At 37.8% G+C, this 13,793-nt stretch overlaps 2 protein-coding genes across 6 annotated transcripts in view; both read left to right on the top strand.

Annotated features, from left to right (window-relative positions):
- Nucleotides 1–126: 126 nt before the first annotated feature.
- LOC127447979 (transmembrane protein 237A) lies at nucleotides 127–8,835 on the top strand. 2 transcript variants are annotated; one of them, XM_051710254.1, is made up of 12 exons: nucleotides 127–208; nucleotides 2,451–2,486; nucleotides 2,688–2,759; nucleotides 3,784–3,918; nucleotides 4,021–4,117; nucleotides 4,628–4,785; nucleotides 5,583–5,700; nucleotides 5,934–6,125; nucleotides 6,752–6,825; nucleotides 6,940–7,027; nucleotides 7,220–7,341; nucleotides 7,513–8,835. In XM_051710254.1, exons 3-12 carry the CDS (start codon nucleotides 2,693–2,695, stop codon nucleotides 7,578–7,580), a joined length of 1,119 nt encoding a protein of 372 aa, XP_051566214.1. In that variant the 5' UTR covers nucleotides 127–208; nucleotides 2,451–2,486; nucleotides 2,688–2,692; the 3' UTR covers nucleotides 7,581–8,835. The 2 variants fall into 2 exon arrangements, with proteins under 2 accessions (XP_051566214.1, XP_051566215.1); XM_051710255.1 differs by lacking the exons at nucleotides 127–208; nucleotides 2,451–2,486 and having other exon boundaries at nucleotides 2,625–2,759.
- Nucleotides 8,836–10,461: 1,626 nt separating this feature from the next.
- The window catches only part of LOC127447695 (abl interactor 2-like), a 74,749-nt gene continuing 71,417 nt past the window's right edge, over nucleotides 10,462–13,793 (top strand). Inside the window, exon 1 of one of the 4 annotated variants that reach the window (XM_051709704.1) lies at nucleotides 10,462–12,252. In XM_051709704.1, the coding sequence (XP_051565664.1) occupies nucleotides 12,136–12,252 (117 nt within the window). In that variant the 5' untranslated portion in view covers nucleotides 10,462–12,135. The remainder of the gene's footprint in view (nucleotides 12,253–13,793) is intronic. The other 3 variants (XM_051709705.1, XM_051709706.1, XM_051709707.1) reach the window with 3 other exon arrangements.

Here is a 13,793-nt window from a genome sequence, read left to right as displayed (position 1 = left end):
TGTTTGTGTATGTATGTGTGGTTCTCTCAGGGTGTCCTCACTCACCGAACTATGCCACACTAATTCCCTCCTTGGCAGATGCACATCTGTGAGGATTAGGCCAAGGATTAGACAGGATGACGACAAAGCCAAGACTCCTTTCCTCCTCTCACACCATTAGCTCCTGCACCGTGACTCCAACCTGACAATAATGAGAGGAAAACAAACGGTAAGTCATCACACTCAGGATTATATTGGAATAATAACCCAAAGAGCACTAAATAATATATGTGTGTGCTGTACTGGGCCTTATAATTAATCTAATGTCATATTTTTTTTATTTGTTTTTTATTTATTTGTTTATTTATTTTTGCTTTTATTAGAGCGAGCTGTATAATATTTATTTGTACATTTATATTATTTCAAATGCAGACTTGAAAAATAAGAACCTGAATACAAAGCTGTCAACGCTGGATTAAAAAAATTTGTTGTCTGGTTTGTTGACACTCATCATTACACCCCCTCAACTTGTGATTTCTCTTTTTGGCCAAATCACAATCTTGTGGGCTTGATGTCTTTCATAGTGTCTAACTGTCTCAAGTTGCTCTCTGAACTTTTTCCGTTAAGTACTGTAATAGTGCTTTTGTGTATGTGGTACATGGCCAATGTGTTTACATTCCCCTTGTGTGACCTGATTATATTCTGCCATAATCAGACATAGTTGGATTGTGATCACAAATCACCTGTTTACCTGATGTAGCCTGGATGTTTTACTTCAAAATTGGATCAGAGTAGTGGTGACTTGCCACTGAGTAATGATCATCATGAATTATCGAATCATGTGGGGTGACGACTTATCAATGTGACTAAGATTTTTATTTTAAATATAGGGGGGACTGGAGCCATTGTTTTGTGCTTCATAACTATCTTACTGTTTAAAGGAATAGTTCACCCAAAAATGAAAATTTGCTGATAATTTACTCACCCTCAGGCCATCCAAGATGTATATAACCTTCTTTCTTCATCAGAACAGGATTTAAGAGGTTTAGGAAAGTATCACATGTTTTTAGCTTTATCCAATGCAAGTGAATGGACACCAATTTTTGACAGTTCAAAAAAGCACACTTAGTCAGCATCAAAGTAATCCACATGACTCCAGTCGATTAAGTAATGTCTTCTGCAGTTAATCGATATGTTTGTCCATTCAGTTGTATTGGATGAAGCTAAAAACCTGGGATAATTTCCTAAAAATCTTAAATCCTGATCTGATGAAGAAAGAAAGTCATATACAACTTGGATGGCATGAGGGTAAATTATCAGCACATTTTCATTTTTGGGTGAACTTTTCCTTTAAATGTGGCTGAAAAGCCATTAAATATTCTACAATAGGTTATTTAATAGCAGATTTCCACCACTTACCCTGCTGTTGGTTTTCCTGGGCAATAATGTTGGAAATGTTCAATAGATTTAAAAAATAAAATATATATATATATATATATATATATTATAGCCTTTAAGGTATGTGCCTATATAGAAATTAACTTTCTAAAATTCACTTATTGTGGGAAATATTCACTGGAGTAAAAAACTAACTTGTCGTGCTCTCCCTTATATTATTAGGTGTTGATCTTAACCCATTCATTCTTAGTTCAGTGTGGAATTCCTCTCATTGCATTGTCAGACACTCAGTGAATTACACTATGTAACACAGTTTTTGTTTCTGGGTAGTCAGTGTTATTTCCTAATTGCTTATGCCTCAAAAGTATAGAAAATGGCTGTTATTCCCCACAAACTTTGCTTTTGTGACCAGGACAGTGATATTTTGAAATGTACCTATTTCCAATGAGAAAACGGGCGAATTTGTGTCTTTTCGTTCATGTAAAGTCAGAACAAAACAACAAAACAAAACAACCCCCCCCCCCCCCCCCAAAAAAAGATCATATAAGGTCAATAAACAGAAGTATGATGCCACTTTAATGTTTATATATATATATATATATATAGATAGATAGATAGATAGATAGATAGATATAATGTAGGCCTACTCAAGGGTGTCTTACAACAGGTCCAGTCAAACATTATTTTGAATATTTCATTAACAGATCCAGTAAAGATTTATATTAATTGTGGCAGAATATTCTGAACATCTTTGTCATAAGCAAACAGACTTTGAGACCAAAGCAATTTGATTTACCTTCTCTGTCAAGAACTTGCTAATTATTTAAAAGCTTAAGTCAGGCAGATGGAAGCAGTTCAGTGTCGTTTAGCCTAGACCACATAATCCTCTCTCAGGAAAAGAACTATATCCACTGTGGGGCTAATTTAAAGCAACATACTTACCCCCTACACTCTCAACACTTTAGTCTCACAACAACATCAGACTCTACATACTCAATTGACTTAAAAAGATTAACTGAAAGAATACAATGTTAACTGAATATTATGTATTCTTTTTTTCTGATTCCATTCAGTGCTGATTTTGGGTGCATGAAGTCAAGACATCAGAGGTCAGATTCTGTGTTTAAATCTGCTGAACACACAAACAGAAAGTTTAGCCAGTAGTAAATCTTGAAGTCCCTACTTGTGTATAGTTTCTGTTCTGCTTGAGCTCTGTAGATACTGTACCTAATCTAATGACTATATACACTAGATGGGACTCGTGTAACTGTGCACACAACAGCTTGTCCTATTTCTCCCCAATACTGTAGCCAAAATGCCAAGTGTCAAACACAAGAAAAAGAAAGTCAAGAAGGAGATCAATGAAGCGGAGGAACCAGAAGGTAATGAAAGACACTTATAAATTCCCTTTCTAGTGCAAGTCTTTGATGAACTATGCTCATTAATCACATGGTACTCCTTTGTCATTGTAAATTAATCATTATTCCTGAATGACCATAAAAGGAAACTGTCCTTGTTGAAATTATTGATTTGTCTATTTAAAACAATAACACATTTGGGACATGTAGGATGTAAGGTAACTGAGAAAATCAGGCAAACATGCAAGGTCAGCAAATAAATGAATTAATTACAGTAATTGGTAGAAAGCCAGATAGATCTATCGATCTATCACCCAACTTCACACACTAATTATATTTTAAATATATGTAACCCAAGTAATGTCCTTAAAAGTAATTATCTTAACTGAAAGTCAGTAAATGTTATCTGATTACAAGAGTTTAATATGTAATATACTTTTTGACTAACAAAGTAATTAGATTACAGTAACTTATAACTGCAACAAAAACTATTTTGCCAGTTGATCAGTGTTTTAATTGCCCTGCCAACATTTTCAGTGACCACATGATAAATTTCACTTTTTTAAAACACATATTACATTTTTTTTAAACATTATTTTCTTAACAAATAATCTACATAATGTAACTTCATAACAGCTTTAATTCCATCTTAACACTTTACAAAATGGTACATAGTGCAAATAGTATACAGTGCACAAAGCAAAACATTACTGCTTTGTTTATCATTTTCATGCTAACTCGTAATTTCCATGTTAGCCTGTCTATGTTAGGCATTTATAGATAAGGTTACTTTGGTGACATCTTATTTGTTGGGCCCTTTCATACATTTCCATGTATCCACTTCTGAGCAAATGCCTTTTTACACAAGCGTGGTCCATTGGTGTAAGAGTAACCTCTGCTGGTAGAGAGAGATATATATTTCAGATCATCATTCAAAACCAAAATGTTATTACTCAAGTCTTACTGTTTCTTTTCTTGTAAAAACATGAGATCTTCTCCGAATTTCTCTCTTTTCTTTTATATTTCGATACTACTCATTAAACACCAGCTGGGCCAGAGCCAGCTGTAGAAATGGAGGGTCTAGAGAGTCGCAGACAGTCTGATAGCCGAGAGCCACTGACCCCTGAACCTCAGGAGAATCCACCACTGAAAAAGAAGAAGAAAAAGAAGGCTCATGCTTTAGGTCATCAGTTTATCTTAATGCTATTCACATTTGCTTTGTGCAATTGGTGTTATTTTTCTCTTTTCAGACTAAAGGCAATTTTGCTAATAATTGTTTTAAAAGGTCATGAGAGTGAACAACAACGAGACCTTGCTAACGGAGATGTTCAAGAGCCCCATACAGATGGTGAGGAAGTTGCCAAAAAAACCAAGAGGAAACGGTAAGAGGCATATAATATTAATAGAATTTAATGCAAATAGAACTGGACAGGTGCATTATATGTGCATTATGAAGTTTGATCACGGTATCTATTGCCATCATTGATATTCATACTTAAAGGGATAGCTCACCCAAAAATGAAAATTCTCTTATCATGTACTCGCCCTCATGCCATCCCAGATGTATATGACTTTCTTTCTTCTGCAGAACACAATTTGTTTTTGTTTTTTAATATCTCTGCTCTGTTGGTCCCCAAAACCTTCATTTGTGTTCTGTAAAAGAAAAAAAGTCATACACATCTGGGATGGCATGAGGCTGAATAAATGATAAAAGAATTGTCATTTTTGGGTGACTTTAACACAGGATACTATTTGTGTTTATTGGGTGTAATATTTGCTTATATCTTTGAGGGGCCAAAAGTCCAAGTTTACTTGGTGCACAGTAGTGTCATAGCAGTTGTGATTACTTTTTTTGGTAAGAAAAGTAATGACCTCCTCTATATTTTATGAAGGAAGGCCAAGATGTTGGAGAACCAGTCCCATAATGAGCTAGGTGTGGAGGAAGATGACATCATCACTGATGTGCATGCACCGATTTCCCAACGTTCTTTATTCTCTGCACCTCTGGGTCACAGCCATCCAATCGGAAAAGTGTTTGTAGAAAAGAACCGTAAGATTCTTCTCAAGAAAGAATGGAAACATATACTTTAAGAGAGATATCATTAATTAAGGGATTACGAGTGAGCTTAGCTTATTAATGCTTTTGGAAAGTTCACGTTCCAAGTCCTAGTGTGACACGCTAAACCAAAGACTGTTTAGCCCAAGACAAATCACTGGTATTAAAACGGTTGTGAGAAACTGGAACGTCCAACATGGCAGATGTAGAAAATGTAGTCTCACCTTACAGGTAAAACAGCCAATCAAAGATACAGACATCACCTGTCAGTCAACATGAGAATGCGCATGCACATTAGCTGAACCAGCATGAAAAATAGTGTTTTTCAGTGTGATCTGAGCTAAAGAAGAACAATATATGATGCCATTGTTGTCAGAATTAACCGCTGATTTGAAATATGTTCTTTGATCATAACCTTGACCAACTGTTTAGGAGATTTTGGTCTTTCCCCATTCAAGTAGATAGGAGCTGCACTTGTATGCTGCTTGTTTACATAGAAAAATAGCTGCCTGGGAGTGTTTCAAAGACTATATATATATATACACATATACAGTACATATTCATTTTTCCATGTACAAGTTATGCACTAACTACCCATTTATGGATTCTGATTAATGCGTGGTAGTGAAATACCTTTATATTAGTTCTACTTGTCTATTTTGTAATTCTTTGATAATACTGCACAGTGACGATTTAATATTATAAATGTAGCCAATACAATAGGTAAAAAGAACAATGAGAGTTTTAGACCACAGTTAAGATGACCTCATAAAATATGATCTCTAATGCAGGCCGGTTCCAGGCCACCGATCGTTTGGACTTATCCCATGACCAGCTGGAGGAGTACATGGAGGTTAGACCCATGTGGAATACACGAGATGTTGCCATGAGGGTCCACAGTGGCTTCAGGTGAATTTAGTGTGGGAGATCACCCTGTCACAAACAGCTGAACATATCTCTTCTCAACTACAATTCAATCAAATATGATAAAAAGAAACGTTTCCATTTCCACACAGTCCTTAGTTTCTATGAATAATGACCATAATGAAATTGTGCCAATGAAATGCAACAGTTGCTTCAAATCAATCAGTAAAATGTTATGCTGAAATAGTGTTTTTCCTTCCTTTGTGTGGTTTCTGTAGGATCATTGGACTCTTCTCTCATGGATTTCTGGCAGGATATGCGGTGTGGAATATCATTGTTGTGTATGTGTTGGCCGGAGAGCAGCTGACCACACTATCCAAACTTCTCCAGCAGTATCATAGACTGGCTTACCCAGCACAGTCTCTGCTCTACCTCCTGCTGTCTATCAGCACTGTGTCTGCCTTTGACAGGTGTGTTGAAATGTGTTGTAAAAACTCTCAGCATCTCAGATGTGTATGACTTTCTTTCTTCTGCAGAACACAAACAAAGATTTTTAGAAGAATATTTCAGCTCTGTAGGTCCATGCGATGCAAGTGAATAAATGCCAAAATTTTGGCACCTATTCACTTGCATTCTGTGGACCTACAGAGCTGAAATATTCTTCTAAAAATCTTTGTTTGTGTTCTGCAGAAGAAAGAAAGTCATACACATCTGGGATGGCATGAGGGTGAGTAAATGATGAGAGAATTTCCATTTTTGGGTGAACTAACACTTTAAGTTTGAATATCAATGATGGCAGTAGATACCGTAATCAAACTCCATACTACACAAAATAGCTGTAGTTAATCATTTTGCTGACATGTAAACAATATCAGTAATATTGCTAATGCACGTAGAATAAACGGAACAACAGGTGTTTCATGTCATAGCTGTTACTATATCATGTATATTTGTATGGCTTAAATGCCGTATTGACTATTCAGCATTCAGATTCGGAACTATATCTAAACATGTTATGCATTATACTGTATGTATGCCATGGCATTTTACAGAATGCATGTATAGAGTCAGTTGTCTGTACCATCTTTTACATCAGAGTGAATCTGGCTAAAGCCTCCGTGGCTCTACGAGGATTTCTCAGTCTTGATCCAGCGGCTCTCGCTTCCTTCTGTAAGTGAAAATAAAAAAGCCCAATACAGTACAACACTTGAGACAGCACAAGATATATTAATGACTCAATGTGCTTTTGAACAATTTGAGTAGTTCATCAACTTTCTGTTCTAGTGTACTTTGCTGCTCTTATTCTGTCTCTAAGTCAGCAGATGACCAGTGATCGTATACATCTCTACCCCACAGCCAATGAGACACTTTGGTGAGTTTGCCAAACTATAGATGTTATATAATTCACCATCATCTCCATAAAACATTACTGCAAGAATCATCACATCACTCTGTAAGCTGAGTGATTGTCAGATCTGTATCATAATTGCTATATGATGTTTCCATACTTTGATAAATCACATGCAGCAAATCTATTCTGGTTAAATGCTGGTTGTTTTTTTAGGCCACCTGGTTCAGAACATCAGATTCTACAGCCCTGGATCGTCGTAAACCTGGTTGTAGCTCTGCTGGTTGGATTGGCCTGGGTGTTTGTTGCTACACGACCAGATATGGACTACACTGAAGGTAAGCACTCATAAAGTGTGTGTGTGTGTGCGTGTGCGTGCGTGTGTGCGTGTGTGTGTGTGTGTGTGTGTGTGTGTGTGTGTGAGAGAGAGAGAGATATACTTTCCAATAAGTGGATATAATACATTTCCTAACTAATAAATGCTCATATTATTTTATCTTTACTGTCAGAGTTTTTAATGGCAATGGAAGTGGAGGAGTTTCCACGTCATGATGAGAAAATTGAGATCGCTGCCTGAGACTGATCCATGCTTTTCATTTATCACTGATAAAAAAAAAACTATATTTCAGACATTGACAAGGACTTTTAAGATATTAAACAGTTTTGTGTTAATTTGAAGTAAATATTTTATATTGTACTTTATTTTTGAGCTTGTTATAGCTGTATTAATACTTATTGTTTTAACATGTATTAAGTAAACATTTTTGTAAAGTTCCATGTCGCACTTTGATCATGGTCTTTTACATTTTATTTACTGTGAATCTAAACTGTCTTGCCAAAATTTGCCATTTATATACTAGGAGTCATGAACCTGTCTTGAGTCTATTATGTTCTTCTGGGTAGCTGACAAATAACATTTGTCAAACAACTATTTTTAACATCTGTTGTCACTGCTTGAAATGTACAAAAGAGTCTTTATTTTAGAGCACATGAAACATAAACACAAATCTGCCATATTAGTCCATTGAAATTCTGTGAATAACTGTGCCGTTGTAACAACGCAGGGGGCGCATGTGCATCACTCCATTAATCCAAATTCATTCCATTCATTTGATATGAAGACTAATTAATTCTGGGATGGGTAAATTATGACTAGGTCAACGGATTATTTTATATTACATTACATTACATTATATACCCACACACAATGTAGCGTAGAAAATTATGTCCTCTATAAAATAACGGCTCGTTTGCACTGCAATTCATTTGTATGTGCAGAGCATTGAACTAAACCACAAACTCTACATCACCACTCCACTTCTATGAATGAGAAATTACGACTCCTACTATGGCGAAGGCTAACTCATTAATATTAATCATTTGACGTATCTGGATGCTTCAGCAAATCTACCGAAATATGCCAAGCGTCGTCAGCCGATCTAATTAATATTCATGAGCCAATTCTTCGTCATAGTAGGATTCGTTAACGCGCTTCCCTGGTTCTCGGTCGTGTCTAGAAGGGATCCCTCTTTCGTCAATCTCGCGAGATTCTACACGGCGTTTAAAGTCGCACAGCAACCATGAGCAACCATGAGTAAAAGATTATTTTAATTGGTCTGTTTTGATAAATAGTCATTCTTGATGATCAATTCAAGCTCTAAAATAAATATTTAACATAATAAATTTGATAACTTCATCTCTATGTGTGCTGTTGTCTGTCATGAGAAATTGTAAGTCAGTGGAAAAGTACATCAATCAGCGCTGATAAAAGTAGTCTGATTGGGTGGTCTAGTGGTAATTAATTCGCCCACTGCATAAGAGGTTAAAAGTTCTAATCTGGCCATATTAAGCTTTATATTTTAATTAACAAAGATTGCATCCTTACCTCAGTGGATGTACAGGTGCATCTCAATAAATTAGAATGTCGTGGAAAAGTTCATTTATTTCAGTAATTCAGCTCAAACTGTGAAACTCGTGTATTAAATAAATTCAATGCACACAGACTGAAGTAGTTTAAGTCTTTGGTTCTTTTTATTGTGATGATTTTGGCTCACATTTAACAAAAACCCACCAATTCACTATCTCAAAAAATTAGAATATGGTGACATGCCAATCAGCTAATCAACTCAAAACACCTGCAGAGGTTTCCTGAGCCTTCAAAATGGTCTCCCAGTTTGGTTCACTAGGCTACACAATCATGGGGAAGACTGCTGATCTGACAGTTGTCCAGAAGACAATCACTGACACCCTTCACAAGGAGGGTAAGCCACAAACATTCATTGCCAAAGAAGCTGGCTGTTCACAGAGTGCTGTATCCAAGCATGTTAACAGAAAGTTGAGTGGAAGGAAAAAGTGTGGAAGAAAAAGATGCACAACCAACCGAGAGAACCGCAGCCTTATGATTGTCAAGCAAAATCGATTCAAGAATTTGGGTGAACTTCACAAGGAATGGACTGAGGCTGGGGTCAAGGCATCAAGAGCCACCACACACAGGCATGTCAAGGAATTTGGCTACAGTTGTTGTATTCCTCTTGTTAAGCCACTCCTGAACCACAGACAACATCAGAGGCGTCTTACCTGGGCTAAGGAGAAGAAGAACTGGACTGTTGCCCAGTGGTCCAAAGTCCTCTTTTCAGATGAGAGCAAGTTTTGTATTTCATTTGGAAACCAAGGTCCTAGAGTCTGGAGGAAGGGTGGAGAAGCTCATAGCCCAAGTTGCTTGAAGTCCAGTGTTAAGTTTCCACAGTCTGTGATGATTTGGGGTGCAATGTCATCTGCTGGTGTTGGTCCATTGTGTTTTTTGAAAACCAAAGTCACTGCACCCGTTTACCAAGACATTTTGGAGCACTTCATGCTTCCTTCTGCTGACCAGCTTTTTAAAGCTGCTGATTTCATTTTCCAGCAGGATTTGGCACCTGCCCACACTGCCAAAAGCACCAAAAGTTGGTTAAATGACCATGGTGTTGGTGTGCTTGACTGGCCAGCAAACTCACCAGACCTGAACCCCATAGAGAATCTATGGGGTATTGTCAAGAGGAAAATGAGAAACGAGAGACCAAAAAATGCAGATGAGCTGAAGGCCACTGTCAAAGAAACCTGGGCTTCCATACTACCTCAGCAGTGCCACAAACTGATTACCTCCATGCCACGCCGAATTGAGGCAGTAATTAAAGCTAAAGGAGCTCCTACTAAGTATTGAGTACATATACAGTAAATGAACATACTTTCCAGAAGGCCAACAATTCACTAAAAATGTTTTTTTTATTGGTCTTATGATGTATTCTAATTTTTTGAGATAGTGAATTGGTGGGTTTTTGTTAAATGTGAGCCAAAATCATCACAATTAAAAGAACCAAAGACTTAAACTACTTCAGTCTGTGTGCATTGAATTTATTTAATACACGAGTTTCACAGTTTGAGCTGAATTACTGAAATAAATGAACTTTTCCACGACATTCTAATTTATTGAGATGCACCTGTATATCTTGGGTGCTGGACACATTTGTTTGCATTTTTCTATGGGATTTGACTGAAAAAGAGCTCATACTCATGAACTCATGATTCCTCAAGTACATCACATCACTGCGGCACATACACTATATTGCCAAAAGTATTCGCTCACCCATCCAAATAATTGAATTCAGGTGTTCCAATCACTTCCATGGCCACAGGTGTATAAAATGAAGCACCTAGGCATGCAGACTGCTTCTACAAACATTTGTGAAAGAATGGGCCGCTCTCAGGAGCTCAGTGAATTCCAGTGTGGTACTGTGATAGGATGCCACCTGTGCAACAAGTCCAGTCGTGAAATTTCCTCGCTACTAAATATTCCACAGTCAACTGTCAGTGGTATTATAACAAAGTGGAAGCGATTGGGAATGACAGCAACTCAGCCACGAAGTGGTAGGCCACGTAAAATGACAGAGCGGGGTCAGCGGATGCTGAGGCGCATAGTGCACAAAGGTCGCCAACTTTCTGCAGAGCCAATCGCTACAGACCTCCAAAGTTCATGTGGCCTTCAGATTAGCTCAAGAACAGTGCGTAGAGAGCTTCATGGAATGGGTTTCCATGGCCGAGCAGCTGCATCCAAGCCATACATCACCAAGTGCAATGCAAAGCGTCGGATGCAGTGGTGTAAAGCATGCCACCACTGGACTCTAGAGCAGTGGAGACGCGTTCTCTGGAGTGACGAATCACGCTTCTCCATCTGGCAATCTGATGGACGAGTCTGGGTTTGGCAGTTGCCAGGAGAACGGTACTTGTCTGTGCATTGTGCCAACTGTGAAGTTTAGTGGAGGGGGGATTATGGTGTGGGGTTGTTTTTCAGGAGCTGGGCTTGGCCCCTTAGTTCCAGTGAAAGGAACTCTGAATGCTTCAGCATACCAAGAGATTTTGGACAATTCCATGCTCCCAACTTTGTGGGAACAGTTTGGGGATGGCCCCTTCCTGTTCCAACATGACTGCGCACCGGTGCACAAAGCAAGGTCCATAAAGACAAGGATGAGCGAGTTTGGTGTGGAAGAACTTGACTGGCCTGCACAGAGTCCTGACCTCAACCCGATAGAGCACCTTTGGGATGAATTAGAGCCAAGACTGCGAGCCAGGCCTTCTCGTCCAACATCAGTGTCTGACCTCACAAATGCGCTTCTGGAAGAATGGTCAAAAATTCCCATAAACACACTCCTAAACCTTGTGGAAAGCCTTCCCAGAAGAGTTGAAGCTGTTATAGCTGCAAAGGGTGGGCCGACGTCATATTAAACCCTATGGATTAAGAATGGGATGTCACTTAAGTTCATATGCGTCTAAAGGCAGATGAGCGAATACTTTTGGCAATATAGTGTATGTTGCTATCTTCTTAATACTGTATAATCAACGCTTATGTTGTTTAAAATTAAAAGCAGTTCATGAGCATGCCCTTGTTATTTGCTAACCATCTTGAACGGATCTTTAACTCCATATGTCGTTCTTTTGATAAACACAGTTAACTGATGAACGTAGTTACACACACTTAGACTAAACATAACAGACTGCGCATGTGCGAGAAGTTGACGAAAGAGGGATCCCTTCTGTGAGGCCGCCGTACTACTTCCTGTCGCTCGTTGCGCGAGGCGGGCGCGTGGAGGGATGTGAAGATGGCGGAGCTGCAGATGCTGCTGGAGGAGGAAATTCCAGCGGGTCGCAGAGCATTACTGGACAGTTACACCAACCTCGAAAGAGTCGCCGAATACTGTGAAAGTAACTACGTGCAGGTGAGCAGGCCAAGCGTTTGGGAAGAATGCACTTAAGCGGTGGATATGAAGTTTATGTGGACAGCAGAAGTGTCTACACCGTATATGCTGTCTGTTAGTCATCTGTTGAAGCAGAGCACAAACTACATGCATGCAGCTACGGCTTCCCAGCATTGAGATATGCTATAAAAAGTTTATAACACTCGTTTGCGAGGTTGTTAAGTAAATCGATGGCTACTTTTGCAGGAGATGGTTTGAGCAGCACAGATTTGTAGTGAATCGCAGCACGCTGACAGTAATGCCTACACAATAATCTCGCGCAGTGGTAACTTCTGCTGTTCTGTCCCTCCGCGCGGGTGCAATATGCTTACATTAGAGTACAATACCGTACGAAACAAAAGGGTGCTAGTTCAAATGGCTCAACCTTTTGTAGACAGATGACACTTGCTGTCGATGTTAGAAATGATCATACCGATTTGAGAAACAGGTGGTGGAGAAATCTATATCGCTAGAAGTATACAGTGAATCTCCCTTATTGATGCATGTTCATGTATTGTGCATAATAAAACTCATTTAATTTCCCAGTGTTGAATGTGTAACCATTGAAACCGTTTCACCCTAAGGAATTTGCATTGTGTTTGAACATTGTCATGTAATAAGCACTTGTGGGAAGTTTGCTACATGTCTTGTAGTGTGACTTGTTTTACTCCATCTAAAAAAAATATTCTAATCTAAATATATATATATTTTACCTGTTAGTAGTTGAGAGACTTCATGAAATAGGCCTGTTTGTACTTTTAAAAAAATATCACAATTAACCATATGGAGGCAGAAATGTAATTAAAATATAATTACAATATAATCTTAAAAGAAATGGTGACCAGTTACAGCACCTATATTCTGTATATATTCTTTCCTCTGTCAAGTTCAAACTTACAGTTTAACCTAAAATCTTGATGTTGATTAAAAAAAAAAAAAAAAAAAGCTCAAAGACCTGTTGTCAACTAGCCATATCTTCAATAAGAAACTCAATGTGTCAAGTCTTATGGTATAGAGCAGTGGTTCCCAAACATTTGCCGTGGCTTTTCCCCCACTGCACCCTAACCACTAAAAAAATAAATAATTAAGCAAAATGCTATTGAAAACACTATATAAAAGGTTTAATATTAACTAATTAAATTAAAACAATGTATCCTTCAAGTGTTTCTTCAAGCTTTTAAAGTAATTATTCAAGAGCCAGTAATAAAATAGAGAACAGTAAATAGTGCTTTAGGGTTTTCAGTAACAGCAGCAATTAAATATTAAAAATCATAATATAAAAGCAAAAAATTAATCTAATGCAAATTAAAACTACTTCAATTGACAATGTTTACTCTGTGATTATTAGAAATACATTAATACTGATTCAATGCAGTTTGACTGAGAAGCAGATGATTGAAATTTATTGGGCTTATGGCCATTAAGTCATCCAGCCAAGTACTTTTCAAGTACTTTTTCTAGTCAATATTGTTGTTTGGTTAATATTAACGATATGCCTATAACAGACAGCATCAGGTTTTTTA

This window comes from Myxocyprinus asiaticus, chromosome 11 (genome assembly GCF_019703515.2).
Source record: "Myxocyprinus asiaticus isolate MX2 ecotype Aquarium Trade chromosome 11, UBuf_Myxa_2, whole genome shotgun sequence".
Classification (NCBI taxonomy): domain Eukaryota; kingdom Metazoa; phylum Chordata; class Actinopteri; order Cypriniformes; family Catostomidae; genus Myxocyprinus; species Myxocyprinus asiaticus.
This window is presented reverse-complemented; position numbering and strand designations above follow the sequence as displayed.

Excerpts from the sequence above, each read along its gene's own strand:
- LOC127447979 (XM_051710254.1), top strand. The coding sequence starts at position 2,693 with ATGCCAAGTGTCAAACACAAGAAAAAGAAAGTCAAGAAGGAGATCAAT. Across the intron at positions 2,760-3,783 it reads TGAAGCGGAGGAACCAGAAG|CTGGGCCAGAGCCAGCTGTA; the intron begins GTAATGAAAGAC and ends ATTAAACACCAG. Across the intron at positions 6,826-6,939 it reads AGCGGCTCTCGCTTCCTTCT|TGTACTTTGCTGCTCTTATT; the intron begins GTAAGTGAAAAT and ends TTTCTGTTCTAG.